The sequence below is a fragment of the Heptranchias perlo genome, chromosome 41 (genome assembly GCF_035084215.1).
Source record: "Heptranchias perlo isolate sHepPer1 chromosome 41, sHepPer1.hap1, whole genome shotgun sequence".
NCBI lineage: Eukaryota > Metazoa > Chordata > Chondrichthyes > Hexanchiformes > Hexanchidae > Heptranchias > Heptranchias perlo.
Window position 1 is genome coordinate 5,475,974 of NC_090365.1, and position 20,369 is coordinate 5,496,342.

General features: G+C 46.5%; 1 protein-coding gene across 2 annotated transcripts in view; it reads right to left on the reverse strand.

Annotated features, from left to right (window-relative positions):
* The window catches only part of sae1 (SUMO1 activating enzyme subunit 1), a 92,025-nt gene extending 82,997 nt beyond the window's left edge, over positions 1-9,028 (reverse strand). Inside the window, exons 1-3 of one of the 2 annotated variants that reach the window (XM_067974985.1) lie at positions 8,835-9,028; positions 4,525-4,636; positions 2,546-2,719 (exon numbers count right to left, since the gene is read on the reverse strand). In XM_067974985.1, the coding sequence (XP_067831086.1) occupies positions 2,546-2,719; positions 4,525-4,636; positions 8,835-8,926 (378 nt within the window). In that variant the 5' untranslated portion in view covers positions 8,927-9,028. Of the gene's footprint in view, positions 1-2,545; positions 2,720-4,524; positions 4,637-8,813 lie in introns of both variants that reach the window. The other variant, XM_067974986.1, reaches the window with a different exon arrangement.
* Between the last annotated feature and the right edge of the window lie 11,341 nt (positions 9,029-20,369).

A 20,369-nucleotide genomic window follows, 5' to 3' on the forward strand; every position in this document is an offset into this window, starting at 1 on the left:
GCAATAGCAGAGCATCGCACTGCACTCAAACATTCAATAACTGGAATTTTCAGGGGTGCAGTCCGATCATGCATTCTGCAACATGCTGTAGGATGAAAGTCAGAACAACCACTAAGGTCATAAACTCCAACGAGAGACACGTGTCACAGAGCAGATCATCAAAACTAGAACCGAGCAGAACAGGGCCACGGTGAAAATACAGGTCACCTGAGTTCAGTCAGCTATAAATCACTGCTAACCCAATAAGTATACATGTTTTTAGTAAACTGCTTAGTGTCATATTTTTAATACATACAGTAGTGCCCCGTTTAGAATCTATAACCTTATAACTGAAACTGCGAAGTAATGGAAAGCGTGCAATATGCCTTTGATTTAATGGAACATTACTGTAAACTAGATTTGTCCTTCAACTGAATACTTCAATGTTACTAGAAACGTGTGACCTGCTAATGATCAGTATATCAGTGCTTCATGTACTTTCATAAACCTATCCACAGCCTCAAATAAGATGATTTCAGAATGGCTTTTATTTCTGTGCAATAAATCAGACTGAAACATACATGTTATATTCCAGCGTCGACAATCTACTCTACTGGTTTGGACTAGTCAACAACTGCAATCTGAAGGACCAGTGTTATATGTGTAAGGAACACGTAGTACATGATTTCTGCCACTTAATGTCACTAGAGCGTTATGATGCAATTGCAGCACCTAGTGGCAGGACTCGAGACCTGTATCAACGGTTTGATTACAGCAGAAACTCATTCAGGGTTGAGACACCATGTGAATCCACACCTACTATGCTGTTAATGGGCACATTGCGTGTTTTGGTACCATACACTTAACCAATATTCTTCAAGATTGTGAGATATGCGTCTTGTGTGACAATTCCTCACCTCAAATCACTCCAACCTAGTTTAGAAGTCCATGCTTATTATATACTGCTGGGTGTTCTTCAGAGTTGAAGTGGTACTTCATGAAAATGTCATAAGCCTCATTACATCTAAAATCACTTCACATTAGTGAGTAAAATAAAAAACTGCAAATACTGAAAAGACAAGTCAGTCAGCACCTGTAAAGATAAAAAAGGTAACTGACATTTCAGGTGTGTAATCATTTATCTAGTTTTGATGATGGGTTATACACCCCAATTGACACTAACCTGTCTTTGCTCATTAGAGGTTGGACTGACCTGTATATTTCCAGCTTATATTTCACATTACAGTGAACTACTTTGAAACGCAGCGACTGTGTATGCCCCCCATTACATGTTACTGAAATCCTAGTGACAATTACTGATGTACTTTGCTTGTATATCTTCAGAACATTTGAACTTCTACTGTTCAATAAGAACATGAATGAGTGGCGTGCAATAATGAACAGATTTCAACTGCAGCTCTCAGCAGCCAGAATACAACATCTGTACTTTATGTACTCTTCGCCCCATATTCCGGTTACACCCTTCAACTCAAAAAGGAGCAGGGAAAAAAAATGTTTGTGTTCCCAGAATCTGAGTAAGAGCACTGGAAAGAATAATGTTATTTTACAGAGACATGTTGCTCTGTATGAAGAAGCCACCTGATTGTTAGACCTCGAGCACTCCAGATACTCAATCCCACCTGGGTACCTCAGGCATGATGTGTTTAACCTTGCATGGAGCACACAAAATGCAAACATTTGGAATAATCATTCAGCATTTTTCATTCACAGCAGCCCTGCAGTTTTGCATGCTATACATAAGAAAAACACAAGGGAACAAGTAAAGACTGACAAAACACTAAGTATATATACTATTCTTCACACAAACCAGTTCCAATTAATTATTTTCTGCTGTGCGCCCGATAGCTCAGCTGGCTAACTGAGTCATATGGGTCAGAAAGGTCCCAATATTTGTTCCCCAGTCTGCACTGAGTTTGTTGATCTCACCAAGAGCTGCAATAAGGCTCTACAATTGGCCTCAGGGCTAGAATTATACAGCCCAGAAGGAGGTCATTTGGCCCATCGTGCCTTTGCCAACTCTTTGAAAGAGCTATCCAATTAGTCCCACTCCCCTGCGCTAGGTAGGAGAAAATCACCCATTCCCCCCCACCCCCGATTGCTGCATAGTGATCCCTGCTGGATGTGTGCATGTTTGGCCATCCAGTGAGGATGGGGTCAAGCTTGCGCCTGATGCCCCTGCAAATGAATTGCAGGCCACCACTCACCATAGAGACTCGATTAAAGGTCACTTGGGCAAAATACAAGAGTGGGGCCTGCATCCATGAAACCCTATTCTAACAAAACCTTAACGGGTTCAGGAAAGGAGGGGTAGGGAATAAAATTGGTAGATGGAAGGGGAGGAAAAAGACAGTTAAAATGACCATCTCCTTTAAAAGAATACAATGCCAAGATAGTAACTAAATTCAGGATGCCTAGTGAGTTTGCAGCTAATTTCCTAACCCTAACCCTGAATTGCCTTATAAAGCAGAGTTAAATTAGAGCTCTACAACAGGACAGATTTAGGAAAAATGCCCCCATCCCCAGCATGACATTAAAAGATACTCACTGCATCATACTGGTTGAAGAATTCCTCTGGTTTGTCTTTGATGTTCTCAGTGTCGACCTTCACTTCCACCATTGGGTTCAGGTTCTGCGCACGTTCTAGAGACGCTTCAGCCCGATTTCTTCCCAAAGAGCCGGTGGGAATGAGGAACTGAGACCTTGCATCCTCTGTAGTGGCCTGAAGTCATGACCACATTTATTAAAAAAAGGGAGAGAATTTAAAAACACACAGTTAGAAATGTAGGAAATCATGAAGCTCAGGTAGACAGTAATGAACAATTACAATTTTTTTATTCTTGGCATCATGTTTGGTCAGCCGGGCACCTGACATGAGCAAGAACCTATCATTGCGTTCCAGTTACTGAACAAAGCTACTAGGAAATCCTCAGTTAAGTCCTTCTTTTCCAGCAAGACATGCACACACTCTTCCCGTAGGGACACACCTACTTAAGTCCAGCGAGTTTAGGCACAGGTTGATAGAGACGAGGCACGGGCTTCCCAAAGTGTGCACAGGGGTTAATGCCACCATCCAAGCAGCTAAAACCAGACAGCTTACCAGCGTTAAGCTTCTCGTTGCACGTGAGCCAGGATCACGGTACCCATTACAGCAGTGGGTCGCAGGCTTATCTGGAGTAGAGTAAGGGGAATCCCAACCCCCACAGTGACAAGTCTACCACTCCTGGTTCCATTAATGAGCCAGGCTGGCTAGTCAATCATCAACAATGTCCTGCAGACTTGCCTGGCAACCTTCTGTCTACCACAGAAGGTTGATTTGGTTCCGAATTTCTGTTGCCAGACGGCTCATTTTGGAGTTACCATGAGCCCGAAGAGCCTCCGCTTCCCTCTCACGCACACTTCGAATAGTAGAAACTGAGTGGGCCTTTGCTCATACACCCACACAAGCATGCAAGGAACCTCTTTGTGGTGGGCTTTGTGCATACCTAGCAGTACAACTCTGGTCTACCATCTGCGCATCAAATTTCAGATTCCTATTTGAGACTAGTCACAGCACATTAGCGACATTAAGACTCCAGAGTGGAATTTCTCCTGAAGGTGCTCACGGTCATTGTGAAAGTACACGCACCAGTCCAGCTCGTCGCTATTAAGCCAAGGGCACCACCTAGTGGAGCAATCATGCAACTTGCAATTTCTTTGAAATCACACTATACAAACATGCATAGAACTAATGGAATACAAGTTCTTCCAACTGAAATAGATATGATGCTTAGTGAACCACACGAGAAAGTTTATAACACTCTTGTGATCTATAAGACCCAGCCACGATGGGCCGAATGGTCTCCTTCGGGGCTGTATCATTCTATGATTCTATACTGAAAATAAATTATATTCCGACATTTCAAATCCAACATGGCCTCACCCCTCCCTATCTCTGCAACCTTCTCCATCCCTACAACCCTCCGAGATCTCTGCCTTCCTCTATCTCCGGCCTCCTGTGCAAGCTAACTGCCTTCCTCCCCCCCACCTTCAGCTGTCTAAGCCCCAAGATCTGGAATTCCCTCTCTAAACCTCTCCTTCCTCCATTAAGATGCTCCTTAAAACTTACCTCTTTGACCAAGCTTTTGGTCACCTGTCCATATGTCTCCATGTTAATTTTTGTCTGATTACTTTCCTGTCAAGCGCCTTGGGGCATTTTATTACGTTAAAGGCACTATATCAATGCAAATTGTTGTTGGAAGTATTACTAACAAAGGCAAATCAGGACCAAAGCTACATATGGCTACAGAAACATAAGAGAAATGTTAGAAAAATGCTAGATGTCACTGCAAACTTCCACAGCAGTAAAAATCCAGGACAGCTGGAATCAAGTTATTAACCCCTGATGAAAGAAATAATTTGGGAATTTAGCAAAACCAAAACTGCAGTCATAAAACTAAAACCATTTAAAATCAAAGTGTGATGCTGGACAGAGACTACAAGTCCAAAACAGCACCAATCAAAAGTCCCAGAACTTCATTCTAATACCTGCTGATGATCCAGTAGTGTCAGTGCTTTGACACCTGCCAGAATAAGATTTTTGGCCACTTCAGCTCCAAGGCCCTTCATTCCCACCAGCAGCACACGAGAGCCACGCAAACTGAAAAACATTAGCAGCTCATTAACTACTTGGGACAACATCAGCTGCAACAGCACAAGAACAAAGCATTTTTATATGAACAGCAAAAATCCATTAAACCAATCCCTTTTCATAAATCATCACCACTTGCGATCTTTCTCACCATTTCCATAAAAATCTGCCCTCCAGACAGACATCGGACTGCCTCCTGAACTACTTAAAGTGTCTACTTCAATAGCTTTCTCCAGCAAGTTATCCCACAACTTATGTTACTCTCTGGGTGAAAAGCCACCCTCTTTACATTCCTTCTTATTCCTAACTTACCAATTTTAAACAATAAAACAAAAAGGGAACATACTAAAAAATGCTGGAAATCAGAAATAAAAACAGAAAAAGCTGGATACTTAGCAGGTCAGGCAGCATCTGTGGAGAGAAAAACGTAGGGTAAACGTCATCTGAATAATGCAATCTGCCCTAAAATAATAGCCTGGGTGAAATCTAAATTATCTTAACAGAACGTAAATGCCCCAAAGCACTTTATAGGAGGATAAAATTTTAAAAACGAATAGATGGCAAGATATGGTGGAAGAGATGGGAGAGGTGAAAGAAAAAAAAACTTACATTTATATAGCGCTTTTCACAACCTCAGGATGCCCCAAAGTGTTTTACAGCCAATTAAACATATCTGAAGTGTAGTCGCTGCTGTAATGTAGAAAACAGCAGCCAATTTGCACACAGCAAGGTCCCACAAATAGCAATGAGATAAATGACCAGATAATCTGTTTTAGTGGTGTTAGTTGAGGGATAAATATTGCCTAGGACACCGGGGAGAACTCCCCTGCTCTTCTTCAAAAGAGTATCATGGGATTTTTAAAAAATTTGCTCATGGGATGTGGGCATCGCTGGCGAGGCCGGCATTTATTGCCCATCCCTAATTGCCCTTGAGAAGATGGTGGTGAGCCGCCTTCTTGAACCGCTGCAGTCCGTGTGGTAAAGGTTCTCCCACAGTGCTGTTAGGAAGGGAGTTCCAGGATTTTGACCCAGCGACGATGAAGGAACGGCGATATATTTCCATGTCGGGATGGTGTGTGACTTGGAGGGGAACATGCAGGTGGTGTTGTTCCCATGTACCTGCTGCTCTTGTTCTTCTAGGTGGTAGAGGTCGCGGGTTTGGGAGGTGCTGTCGAAGAAGTCTTAGCGAGTTGCTGCAGTGTATCCTGTGGATGGTACACACTGCAGCCACTGTGCGCCGGTGGTGAAGGGAGTGAACGTTTAGGGTGGTGGATGGGGTGCCAATCAAGCGGGCTGCTTTGTCCTGGATGGTGTCGAGCTTCTTGAGTATTGTTGGAGCTGCATTCATCCAGGCAAGTGGAGAGTATTCCATCACACTCCTGACTTGTGCCTTGTAGATGTTGGAAAGGCTTTGGGGAGTCAGGAGGTGAGTCACTCGCCGCAGAATACCCAGCCTCTGACCTGCTCTTGTAGCCACAGTATTTACATGGCTGGTCCAGTTAAGTTTCTGGTCAATGGTGACCCCCAGGATGTTGATGGTGGGGGATTCGGCGATGGTAATGCCGATGAATGTCAAGGGGTGGTGGTTAGACTCTCTCTTGTTGGAGATGGTCATTGCCTGGCACTTGTCTTGCTGCATGCGGGCTCGGACTGCTTCATTATTTGAGGGGTTGCAAATGGAACTGAACACTGTGCAATCATCAGCGAACATCCCCATTTCTGACCTAATGATGGAGGGAAGGTCATTGATGAAGCAGCTGAAGATGGTTGGGCCTAGGACACTGCCCTGAGGAACTCCTGCAGCAATGTCCTGGGGCTGAGATGATTGGCCTCCAACAACCACTACCATCTTCCTTTGTGCTAGGTATGACTCCAGCCACTGGAGAGTTTTCCCCCTGATTCCCATTGACTTCAATTTTACTAGGGCTGCTTAGTGCCACACTGGGTCAAATGCTGCCTTGATGTCAAGGGCAGTCACTCTCACCTCACCTCTGGAATTCAGCTCTTTTGTCCATGTTTGGACCAAGGCTGTAATGAGGTCTGGGGCCGAGTGGTCCTGACGGAACCCAAACTGAGCATCGGTGAGCAGGTTATTGGTGAGTAAGTGCCGCTTGATAGCACTGTCGATGACACCTTCCATCACTTTGCTGATGATTGAGAGTAGACTGATGGGGCGGTAATTGGCCGGATTGGATTTGTCCTGCTTTTTGTGGAGAAGACATACCTGGGCAATTTTCCACATTGTTGGGTAGATGCCAGTGTTGTAGCTGTACTGGAACAGCTAAGCTAAAGGTTAGACTCTCTCTTGTTGGAGATGGTCATTGCCTGGCACCTGAGAGGGTAGATGGGGCCTCGGTTTAACGTCGCATCCAAATGATAGCACCCCTGACAGTGCAGCACTCCCTCAGTATTGCACTGGAGTGTGAGCCTAGATCTTGTGCTCAAGACTCTGATGTGGGACTTGAACCCGCGACCTTCTGACTCCGAGGCAAAAGTGTTACCAACTGAACCACAGTTATGTCTTAGATTTCTTTGTAAATCAATCCTAGAGAGACATATTTTACCATAAAATTAACACGAGAGGCAGCCCAGTTGATGATGTAGCCGCAGCAGACCGACACTCTTTCCTGTCTATGTTTCTCTTCTTTAGCAATCCTAGCTTGTTCACGTCATTAGCTCCCTGCATGCCGCTTTGCGGTCTTTGATGGTTTCCTCCCATGTAACGATGTGAATACCGCATTTCTTTACGTTGGATTTCAAACTTTATATCTTTTTTCTGGCTGCCAACTCTTCTTTTGCCGGAGCTCAGTTCCGAACAAAGTAGTTGTTTTAGGAGCCTGGAGTCATCCATTTGACTTACATGCCCAGATCAGCGAAGCTGGGCTTTGACAACCATAGCTTCAATATAGCCACAGCTGATTTTTGCCATGGCTCAGTAGGTAGCACTCTCGCCTCTGAATCAGAAGGTTGTGGGTTCAAGTCCCACTCCTGAGAATTGAGCATATAAACCAGTGCCAGTACCGAAGGAGTGCTGCACTGTCGAAGGTGTCATCTTTCGGATGAGACGTTAAACCGAGGTCTCATCTGCCCCCACGGGTGGACGTAAAAGATCCCTCGGCACTATATCAGAGAAGAGCAGGGGAGTTCTCCCTGGTGTCCTGGCCAATATTTATGCCTCAACCAACCACACCAAAACAGATTATCTGGTCAATATCACATTGCTGTTTGTGGGACCTTGCTGTGCGCAAATTGGCTGCAGTGTTTCCTACATTACAACAGTGACTACACTTCAAGAGTATTTCATTGGCTATAAAGCACTTCGGGATGTCCTGAGGTTATGAAAGGAGCTATATAAATGCAGGTCTCTTTCTTTCTTCTTTTATGATCATCCTAGCAAATTTGAAGGATTTTGCACAAGTTTCCCTATTTATGCACGTAGTCAGTATCTATGGCATCTAATCTTAAAGTGAAGTGGAGTTAGGAGAGGGGCCATAACTCGACCAGGGTGTGATCATGTAATTCCGTCTGCATTTTAAAATCGTACCTTCTGTCCATAGTCTTCTATTCCCATTATAAATTCCTATGCCCATATCAGTAATGGATATCACCTCTGTAAACCTGTGACATTGCAATTACACTCCTGCCAGTGGTGCTGTAGTGCCTCCACTGGTGGGAGGGTGTAATTACAGTGTGACATGTTTACATAGGAATTGCTAGACTAGAAAGCCCACAGTCAATCTGGTTCACCGTCTACGATCCTGATAGTCACGGGATAGAATGATAACGGGCATTTATAATAGAAAAAGTTGACAGGGAGCGTGTGATCTTTAATATAAAGAACTTGCATTTATATAGCGCATTTCACGACCTCTGGATGCCCCAAAGTGCTTTACAGCCAAAGAAGTACTTTAGAAGTGTCGTCACTATTGTAACGTAGGAAAACGGGTCAGCCAATATGTGCACAGCAAGATCCCACAAAGAGCAATGTGATAAATGACCAGATAATGTGATTTTTTTTAAGCGCTGTGAGACAATCTTACTCGATTATGGAGGGATTGCCAACATATAAATCGGCAAACTAATAAAAAGGTCCCCGCTCTCCCTCCTTCCCCTCTCCCTGACCCTTTAATTACCTCAGCGAGAGGCCTGTCGGTGCCGCTCGCTGCCCGCGCTGAGCTACACTAACCGGGGACGGTCCATGTTTTACCGTTTCTGGGCCTCCAGCCCCCACAGCCGGATCTGCCGGTCGTACTGGGCCGCCTCCTCCTCACTGATCACCGCTTCTTCCTTCTCCACCATGGCGCCGGCTCCTTCGCCGCTCTTTCCGTTTTTTCTTCCCCTCTCCCCGGCTCGCGCGCGCGCCCTCTCTCCCGGTTTGAATCCGCGCACGCCGCCGGTGACGTCGGCAGAACGCGAGCTCACGACGCGCTTGCGTCACGCCGGCTCCCGACCAACCAGACAGGAAACGCAAGGCGTCACGTTTGAAGCCAGCCTGGGTCCAGGGCGCCCCGATCACGTGGCTTTTTTTAAAAAAAAAAGTATGTCCTTTTTAATAGAACCTGTAAGGAGGCACTGGGTTGCCCATCAAACAAGTGCCCAAACATGTGTGCCCCCTTTTGGGAAGGGGGGGGGGGCACAATTAATAAAGAATTAAACCATAAAACAAAAGGAAACTTATAAACTTAAATAATATTATCATGATGTGGAGATGCAGGTGATGGACTGGGGTTGACAATTGTAAACAATTTTACAACACCAAGTTATAGTCCAACTATTTTATTTGAAAATCACCAGCTTTCGGAGGCTTCCTCCTTCCTCGGGTGAATGTGGAAATGGAATCCTCGAACCTTTCGCATTTATAAATCACAGAACAATACTTGGTGATTACAGACAGTGTTTTCAACTGCCCGTTGCCAAGGCAGACAGAGAGGTGTTACCTACAAGCTCTCCGAATATACAAACCACCAAAAAAAAAGAGAGAGGCAGAAACATCGAAAAGACAGCAAATGATCCGTTGTATTAAAAACAGATAACATTTGTTCGCTGGTGGGGTAACGTGTAGCGTGACATGAACCCAAGATCCCGGTTGAGGCCGTCCTCATGGGTGCGGAACTTGGCTATCAATTTCTGCTTGATGATTTTGTGTTGTGTGTCTCGAAGGCCGCCTTGGAGTACGCTTACCCGAAGGTCGGTGGCTGAATGTCCTTGACTGCTGAAGTGTTCCCCGACTGGGAGGGAACCCTCCTGTCTGGTGATTGTTGCACGGTGTCCGTTCATCTGTTGTCGCAGTGTCTGCATGGTCTCGCCAATGTACCATGCTCTGGGGCATCCTTTCCTGCAACGTATGAGGTAGACAACGTTGGCCGAATCACAGGAGTATGAACCATGCACCTGGTGGGTGGTGTCCTCTCGTGTGATGGTGGTATCTGTGTCGATGATCTGGCATGTCTTGCAGAGGTTACCGTGACAGGGTTGTGTGGTGTCGTGGACGATGTTCTCCTGAAAGCTGGGTAATTTGCTGCGAACGATGGTCTGTTTGAGGTTGGGTGGCTGTTTAAAGGCGAGTAGTGGAGGTGTGGGGATGACCATAGCGAGGTGTTCGTCGTCATTGATGACATGTTGAAGGCTGCGGAGAACATGGCGTAGTTTCTCCGCTCCGGGGAAGTACTGGACGACGAAGGGTACTCTGTTGGTTGCGTCCCGTGTTAGTCTCCTGAGGAGGTCTATGCGATTTTTCGCTGTAGCCCGTCGGAACTGTCGATCGATGAGTCGAGCGTCATATCCCGTTCTTACGAGGGCGTCTTTCAGCGTCTGTAGGTGTCCATCGCGTTCCTCCTCGTCTGAGCAGACCCTGTGTATTCACAGGGCCTGTCCATAGGGGATGGCCTCTTTGATGTGGTTAGGGTGGAAGCTGGAAAAGTGGAGCATCGTGAGGTTATCTGTGGGCTTGCGGTAGAGTGAGGTGCTGAGGTGCCCGTCTTTGATGGAGATTCGTGTGTCCAAGAAAGAAACTGATTCTGAGGAGTAGTCCATGGTGAGCTTGATGGTGGGATGGAACTTGTTGATGTTATCGTGTAGTCTCTTCAGTGATTCCTCGCCGTGGGTCCATAGAAAGAAAATGTCGTCGATGTATCTGGTGTATAGTGTTGGTTGGAGGTCCTGTGCAGTGAAGAAGTCCTGCTCGAACTTGTGCATGAAAATGTTGGCGTATTGGGGTGCGAATTTGGTCCCCATGGCTGTTCCGTGTGTTTGGGTAAAGAACTGGTTATCGAAGGTGAAGACATTGTGATCCAGGATGAAGCGGATGAGTTGTAGGATGGCATCTGGAGATTGGCTGTTGTTGGTGTTGATTATTGATGCTGTCGCAGCGATGCCGTCATCGTGGGGGATACTGGTGTAGAGTGCCGAGATATATCCATCGTGGTGAGAAGTGTTCCTGGTTCAACTGGTCCGTGGGTACTGAGTTTTTGTAGGAAGTCTGTAGTGTCGCGACAGAAGCTGGGGGTTCCCTGTACGATGGGTTTCAGGATGCCCTCGATGTATCCAGAGAGGTTCTCACACAGGGTTCCGTTGCCTGATACGATAGGACGTCCGGGTGTGTTGGCTTTGTGTATCTTTGGGAGGCAGTAGAAGTCTCCCACGCGGGGAGTACGTGGGATGAGAGTGCGTAGGATGCTTTGAAGGTCTGGATTGAAGGTCTTGATCAGTTTGTTGAGCTGGTGGGTGTGTTCTTTGGTCGGATCTGCAGGTAACCGTCTGTAGTGTTCCTGGTTGTCCAGTTGTCGGTATGCTTCTTTGAAATAGTCCGTTCTGTTCTGTATGACGATGGCTCCTCCTTTGTCCGCTGGTTTGATGACGATGTTGCGGTTGGTCTTGACATTTTGGACTGTCTTCTGAGTGCGGCTGATGAATCTGGCATTGACGCATTTCCTGACAGCTTGAGCATACATGTCCAGCTGAGGGCAGCGACCCTCCGGAGGAGTCCAGTGAGACTCTTTCCTCTTCGGTTGCTGTACCGCGGATCCCTCTGTCTGCTGTTCCGGATCGTTGATTGTCTCATTGGGTCAATGTTTCTGCCTCTCTCTCTTTTTTTTTGGTGGTTTGTATATTCGGAGACCTTGTAGGTAACACCTGTCTGTCTGCACACTGATTGCCTTGGCAACGGGCAGTTGAAAACACTGTCTGTAATCACCAAGTATTGTTCTGTGATTTATAAATGCGAAAGGTTTGAGGATTCCATTTCCACATTCACCTGAGGAAGGAGGAAGCCTCCGAAAGCTTGTGAGTTTCAAATAAAATAGTTGGACTATAACTTGGTGTTGTAAAATTGTTTACAATATTATCATAGGAACAGGAGGAGGCCATTCAGCCCCTTGAGCCTCTACCGCCATTCAATTCCATCATGGCTGATCTGTATCTTACCTCCATCTATCCACCTTGGTTTTACAACATTTAATACCCTTGCCTAGCAAAAATCTATCAATCTTAGTAGGGAGACGGGAAAGTAGGGTTGAGGTCACAATTAGGTCAGCCATGATCTTATCAAATGGCAGAGCAGGCCCGAGGGGCCGAGTGGCCTACTCCTGCTCTTCATTCGAATGTGTGAAATTTTCAATTGACCGACCCCCCCAGCCTCAATAGCTGTTTTAGGGGGAGACCCCTATCCAGTACACCCTCCAGTACCCTGAGTACGCACCGGTCACGGCAGGCCGTCAATGTACTGGCAGACACCGCCCGTTCCTTCTCCAGGGCCACCCGGGCCCATACAAGACTATGGAAGAGAGGCAGGCAGCCAGAGCAATCACCACCGCCCCGCCCCGCCCCACCTCCTAGGCCATGACCTAAAATGTATGAGATTGTTTCTTAATTGTTTCAGATTTAATCTAAGAAATACATTAAAACAATGTTTAAATCTGTATAAAGTAGGGTTACCAACTCGAGTTGGATGTATTCGCAGAGGCTTGATCATGTGACATTGTAAATACTTCAAGAAAATATTCATTTTAAATAGTTTCTCCTTATCCTCCATTTCATCCCCATCAAACAATGTGCATTTCCAAAGAAAGCCTGGAGAAATGTGTTTTTTTAAAATTGACCCTTAAAAGCTCCTTAAAAGGGGACTCTGACTTATGGTCTGTTCACGGGAAGCCACATCAAGACAAAAGTCAACTGCTGCTGGGAATTTGGTGGAAGACGCCATTTCATCTGCCGAAACTTGATGGTTTTCTTGTGCTGTCTGACCTACGTTGGCTCCCGGCCCGGCAACGCCTCGAACTTAAAATTCTCACCCTTGTGCTCAAATTCCTCCATGGCCCTCGCCCCTCCCTATCTCTGTAACCTCCTCCAGCTCCACATCCCTCCGAGATCTCTGCGCTTCTCCAATTCTGGCCTCTTGGGCGTCCCCGATTTCCTTCGCTCCACCATTGGTGGTCGTGCCTTCAGCTGCCTAGGCTCTAAGCTCTGGAATTTGCTCCCTAAACCTCTCCACCTCTCTCTCTCTCTCTCCTCCTTGAAGATGCACCTCTGACAGAGCAGCGCTCACTCATTATTGCACTGAAGAGCATGCAGGCTGGCACAAGTCTCTGGAGAGACTTGAATCCACGACTTTCTGACTCAGCAGCGAGAGTGCTACGGCTGACGCTTTGATTTGGACAGTGATGATCAGCAGTAAATTTATCGTTACTCGCTCACCTAATTTTCCGCTCGTGATACTATGAATTGAAATACTTAAATGTACAGTCAGGAGCCGATTTAACAAGAGTTACGCTGTTGTTGTGTGCAGTAGGTCAGCCTGTGTTTATTGTTCAATATTCCACACCTTCACTGACTGTTTCTCAAGGCTTGCCTCACTGAAGCAGGACGGCAGCAAGAGGCACCAAAGATACACAGAGGATGTATTGTACTAGGGTCGCTAACTGGTTGTTTCTCTCCTGCAGGTTAGTGTAGGTGGGAAATAAATGCAGGCAATGCTGTTCATCTGAGCTCCACGAGAGGGCCGCACACACCAACATAAGCAACAGGAAGCTGGTGACCCAGATCATGTGACATTGGGCTTGTCACCAAATCTGGGATTTTCCACTCCTGTGGAATACAGGCTAACCAGCCCTCAAGCATTGACCTGGAGTTTCCAGAAATTAAAGATTAATCTCCAGTAGCAACCAAGGAGAAAAAATCATAGGAGTGTTAAACAAAATTGTGCTTTTTAAAAAAAATTCTTTGAACACTTTCATTTATTAGTTATGAAAATGTTGGCGATAAGGGAAAAAAAGGCTGTTTCACTAACAGTCAAGGTTAATCCAATTGGGTGTACCTTCTCCAATCGGCCATGGGAAGGCAGTGGCGTTTGGGAGGATGGATTAAGGGCAGCAGGGTCGCTTGATGAAACCTCTAGGCATACACCCAGGGCCTGATTTTAGCAGGCCTGCGGGTTTCCGGCGGGTTGGGTTTCGGGTGCGTGGCCTCCGCGCCCGGTGAAATTAGTGGGTTGCCCGCCCGATCGTAGCAGGCAATCCACTAATTGGAATCACTTACCTGCTCCTCCATGGTCCGCGCTGCTGGTCTGCGCGTTGGGCGGGCTGCGCATGCGCAGTACGATCTGTCAGCTGGAGGCTCTCTAGTTAAAGGGGCAGTCCTCCACTGACAGATGCTGCAACCAATGGAACAAATTACAGCATGGAGCAGCCCAGGGGGAAGGCTGCTCCCAGTTAAATGATGCCTCACCCCAGGTATCATCAGATGGGGTGAGGAGGAGGGGGAGGACAGAGATCTTCCACCCGGCGGGCGGGAGGAAGCGGCCTGCCTCTGCCACCAAGAAGGCCTGGCTCGAGGTGGCAGAGGGGGTCACCTGCGCCACCAACATATCGCCCACCTGCATACAGTGCAGGAGGCGCTCCAATGACCGCAGTAGGTCAGCCACAGTGAGAACACATAGTCTTTCCCCTACACTCCGTCTGCCACAACACTGCCCCCACCCCACATCTCCTTCGGCACCGCCAACACTACTCTGTCACATCACCCCTCATACCCACTCAAACCCCATCCTCATCTTACCTGCACCTACTCACCTCCCCAGTACTCATCCTGCCACTAACACGCAACCCAATCCTCATACAGTCTCATTGCTCTATCCCATACTCACCCTCTCGTGCATCTCCCTCACGGCCAGCCTCACTCAACCTGCCACCACCTGTGCTGCAGCCACAGGGCATGCATCACATATGTGCAGTAGGCAGCGTCAGGCAAACGTGTCGTGAGCATGAAGGGGATGCACAAGGGTGTCTGAGGGTTTGCCATGGGTATTACCTATATTGAATTTCAGAGCAACAAACATCACACATTATATTGGCACCACCACTGCCATGTCTCCGCGAATCCTGTCTGTTGTGTCCAATAATGCCCGCTCCTGGGTATCACTATGAGGACCCACCACTGATGCCACCCATTGTGTTACTGCAGAGTAGGTGCAGGTGTATTTGCAGGGCTCTTCCGCGCAGACGACTGAGAGACATCGGCGGTGTAGCCGGCTGCACCCTGGAAGGATGCGGAGGAGAAGTTGTGGAGGGCAGTGGTGACTTTGGCAGCGACAGGTAAGCAGATGGTGCTGAGGCCAGCCAGGAGCAGCTCGGCATGAAAGAGCCTGCAGATCTCCACGACTACATGTCGAGTGAATCTGCGCCTTCGTGTGCACTGCTGCTCGGAGAGGTCCGGGAAGCTACGCCTCGGTCTGTGGACCCTGTGGTGAGGGTAGTGCCCTCTGCGACGCATCTCTCTCTGCGGTTGTCCTCCCTCCTGCTGTGCAGGTGGGCTTGCAACAGCACCGTGTTGGGGGGCTCCACGTCTCTGCGGCGGACGGCGTGGACTGCGAGGCTGCTGGGGCTGGTCATGCTGTTCGTCCTCCGAGGGTGTCCACGCACCACCCATCTGGCAGGTGTTGGTCTGAGGGGTTGTGCAGGGTAGGTGGGTGGTTCTTCGGACTGGGGCTGCGGTTTCGCGTCGGTCTGCCCTCTGGCTTGGCGGGGGTGGTGGGGGGCAGGGGTTGCCTTATGTGACGTGGTGGCCTCCTGCGTGGGTGAGGGCTCTCCCCCGTGGAGTGCACCTTGGCAGCTGCCACAGGCTGCTGGCTGCAACACGCCTGGTTGGAGGGAGACTGTTTCCCCCAGTGTGTGAAACACTCTGCGTTGAAGGTAAAATCCCACACTTCCTGTTTTGACAGCTGATTCAGCTCATTTAATGACCTCAACAAGCAAGGTAAGTACTCTCAAGTGGAACCCCGCTGGCTTTAATTGCCTGCGGGATTCCCACCAGCGGGGGCCGCGCACACAGCCCCGCACGTCATCGGGGAACCCGGAAGTGGTCGGGATCGTGGCGCGATCCGGTCACGTGACTGGATATCGGGATTTTCGGGGCCCCCCCGCTGGAAACCCACAGGATACCCGACGGTAAAATCGAGCCCCCAGAGTTGGCAACCCTAGTGGAATAGTCAGTGTGGGGGTAGTGGGGGCAGTACTTAGGCCTCACCCAGGGCTGTGCTCATGACCCCAGCTGATTTTCCTGGTTCACACCTAGTTGGATTTTTTCGGACGGCTCCCAGCAGGACTTCCTCACCCACTCGGCTGGGCGGGCGGGTTCTAAGAGGGAGAGAGTAGGGAGATACCCGACACAGAGTAGTGTGGCTGGTGACCTCTGGGGGTTGGCCAACCAGAAAACAATGAACAAAAGATTCTTTTCAAAAATCCTACTTTCACCAATCCACCAGCAATTGCCCTGAAGGCAGCCCTTTAAAATTTTAGTTCCTTTCCCCCCGTACCCATACAACCCCAGGAACCAGGAATGTAATTGCATTCCCAGTACCCAGCGTCACTATGGCACAAAATGTCAAATAACAGGCTCTCATCATTTGCATACCATTTGTACATACCCACCCATATTAGCGCTGACGTATTCTATGCCCCTCCAGCACCTCTTCCGGCAGAAAGTTCTGGGAGCTTGCAGGCGGAATAGCTGCCAACCCGGTTATCTGTCCTTTACCCACTGGATTGATGCCAAGGAGCTGGCAGAAAAACCCAGCTCAAAACTCTTAAGCAGCGATTGTGGAGTTTCCCCAACAGTCATCAGCTCTGTGCCGGAATCCAGAAAAATGAGTGTTCAAAGCAATGCTGCTTCCATGTAAGAAAACATTTTCATGATTAGCAGGAGTTTCATGCAAATACAAAACTTAGTGAATTCCCGAATCCTTGAGATGTTGTGTGCACACAGTGAATGGGACACCCCAACACGGTCAGGAATCGAAGGACCTTTAGGACTCCCTGGATTATTTATCAGAGTTCACAGTTCGTTCTCTCTCTCTCGCTCTCATTTTCCCTTCCTTTCTCCCCCAAGGTTTTTTTGTGTGTATAGAAAAAAAATGTCAAGATCAGGTAGAATACTGTGGAGTACGGTGTGCAGTTCTGGTCGCCACACTACAGGAAGGATGTGATCGCTTTGGAGAGGGTGCAGAGGAGATTCACCAGGATGTTACCAGGGCTGGAGCGCTTCAGCTATGAAGAGAGACTGGGAAGATTGGGTTTGTTTTCCTTGGAGCAGAGAAGGCTGAGGGGGGACATGATTGAGGTGTACAAAATTATGAGGGGCACAGATAGGATGGATACTAAGGAGCTTGTTCCCTTCGGTGAGGGTTCTATAACAAGGGGACATAGATTCAAGGTAAAAGGCGGGAGGTTTAGAGGGGATTTGAGAAAGAACTTTTTCACCCAGAGGGTGGTTGGAGTCTGGAACTCACTGCCTGAAAGGGTTGTGGAGGCAGGAACCCTCACAACATTCAAGAAGCATTTGGATGAGCACTTGAAATGCCATAGCATACAAGGCTACGGACCAAATGCTGGAATATGGGATTAGAGTAGACAGGGCTTGATGGCCGGCGCGGACACGATGGGCCGAAGGGCCTCTATCCGTGCTGTATAACTCTATGACTTTATGACTCTATAATATAAATTTTTAACCTTTCTTTCTGAGATAACTTGCTGAGAAAAATGTATATTACTATATTCAGGGGATTGTTTAATTAAAAACTGATAATGGTGATATTGTAAGTGAAAATAAGGAAATGGCAGACATGTTAAATAATTACTTTGCATCAGTATTTACAGTAGAGGAAGAGGATAGCAAGCTGGACGCCCCAAGGAAACTAATTTTGAATCAGGAACGGGAACTCATCATAATTAACGTAAGCAAATTAAAAGAAATGAAGAAAATAATGGCACTAACGAGTGACAAATCCCCAGGACCAGATGGTTTCCATCCCAGGGTTTTAAAGGAAGTAGTGAGAACATTGCAGATGCCCTAACTATAATCTTTCAAAGTTCTATCGATTCAGGAACTGTTCCTTTAGATTGGAAAATTGCACATGTCACTCCGCTATTTAAGAAAGGCGAGAGAGGGAAACCAGGGAATTATAGAGTAGTTAGCCTAACGTCTGTTGTCAGGAAATTACTAGAGTCTATAATTAAGGGTAGAGTGACTGAGCACCTTGGAAATTTTCAGCTGATCAGAGAGAGCCAGCATGGATTTGTAAAGGGTCGGTCATGCCTGACAAACCTGATTGAATTTTTTGAAGAGGTGACTAAAGTAGTGGTCAGGGGAATGTCTATGGATGTTGTTTATATGGACTTCCAGAAGGCATTCGATAAAGTCCCTCATAAGAGACTATAAGCTAAAGTTGAAACTCATGGAATTGAGGACAAATTATTGACCTGGTTAGGAGATTGGCTGAGCGGCAGGAGACAGAGAGTAGGAATAATGGGCAGGTACTCAAATTGGCAGGATGTGACCAGTGGTGTCCCACAGTGATCTGTGTTGGGGCCTCAACTATTCACTGTATTAATTACAACTTAGATGATGGGATAGAGAGCCACATATCCAAGTTTGCTGATGACACAACGATAGGCAGCATTGTAAGCAGTGTAGATGGAAGCATAAAATTACAGAAAGATATTAATAGATTAAGTGAATGGGCAAAACTGTAGTAAATGGATTTCAACATAGGCAAATGTGAGGTCATTCATTTTGCACCTAGTAAAGGATAGATCAAAGTACTTGCTAAATGGTGAAAAGCTCGAAAAAATGGAGATCCAAAGAGACTTAGGGGTCCATGTACATAGATCATTAAAATGTCATGGACAGGTACAGAAAATAATCCAAAAGGCTAATGGAATGCTGGCCTTTATATCTAGAGGACTAGAACACAAGGGGGTAGAAGTTATGCTACAGCTCTACAAAGCCCTGGTTAGACCACACCTGGAGTAGTGTGTTCAGTTCTGGGCACTGCACCTTAGGAAGGATGTATTGGCCTTGGAGGGAGTGCAACGTAGATTTACTGGAATGATACCTGGACTCCAAGAGTTAAGTCACGAAGAGAAATTACATAAACTAGGATTGTGTTCGCTGGAATTTAGAAGATTAAGGGGTGATTTGATTGAAGTTTTCAAGATATTAAGGGGAACTGAGGGTAGTTGGAGAGAAACTATTTCCGCTGGTTGGGGAGTCTAGGACTACGGGACGTAGCCTAAAAATTAGAGCCAGGACTTTCAGGAGTGAAGTTAGAAAACACTTCTACACGCAAAGGGTGGTAGAAGTTTGGAACTCTCTTCCACAATTAGCAGATGATGCTCGCTCAACTGTTAGATTTTAAATCTGAGATTGATAGATTTTTGTTAACCAAAGGTATTAAGGGATATAGGGCTAAGGCAGGTATAGGGAGTTAGGTCACAAGTCAGCCATGATCTCATTGAATGGCGTAACAGGCTCGAGGGGCTAAATGGCCTACTCCTGTTCCTATGTTTAGCAAATACAGCATATCATTTTTTTTACAACAAATGAAACTTTGCACTTTGAAAATTTGCCATTGTAAAGTACTGTAAAATTCTGAAAAGTTAAAGTAAAAGTTAAGTACAGAGAGAACTGAGGAAAAAAAAGCAAAATTCTGTCAAACTAAAAATAAGCAGCAAGTTCTATAAGGACTGCACCATCATTCAAGTATGAAGGAGGTTCTGAATAAAAGTCCTGAATTTAAAACATGTCTACTTAAGGAAATCTGTTGGAGATATTTGGTAAAGGAAAGATGCAAATTAATTTAACTTTACTTGCATTTTATATTTCTTGGCTCTCACTATAAAAACTCACAACCTAAACAGAAGTTACAGTCTGCGGATTAATATCTTAGGTAAAGATTTGCACCATCCAATAACAGCCACAGATTTATTTAAGTAATTGCGGTTTGTGAAGGAATTAATTCTTCCCATCTACTTTGTGATTCAGGAAGACACTACTTTCCAGCAAAGAAACAATCAGAAAACACTTACAACACCATCTGAGCACATCTCTCACAAACCTCTTTCAGATTCCTTTGAACAGAGAGGCACTTCACTCTCACGTCCACTTCCACCCCTACCCTGACACTGACAAGTGTAACCTTCAATTCACTATGAACATTGCTCTTCCTTATTGCTGCCTCAATGTTACTGAAGCATTATAGACTTTTTAATACCAGTTTTAAGGAAACTTGTGTCGCTGCGTTGTTCAAAAAGTGGAATTTGGTTAAAATTATTAACAACAAAAGGATAGAACACAGAATTGTTAACCTAACTGCTTAGAAGGCTAAATGAGATAAAGTACTTTCACAGAGATAAGGGGGGTTGAATAAGAATTTGCCCAGCTAGGCCTGGAGAGACTGTGGGATTAGAAAACT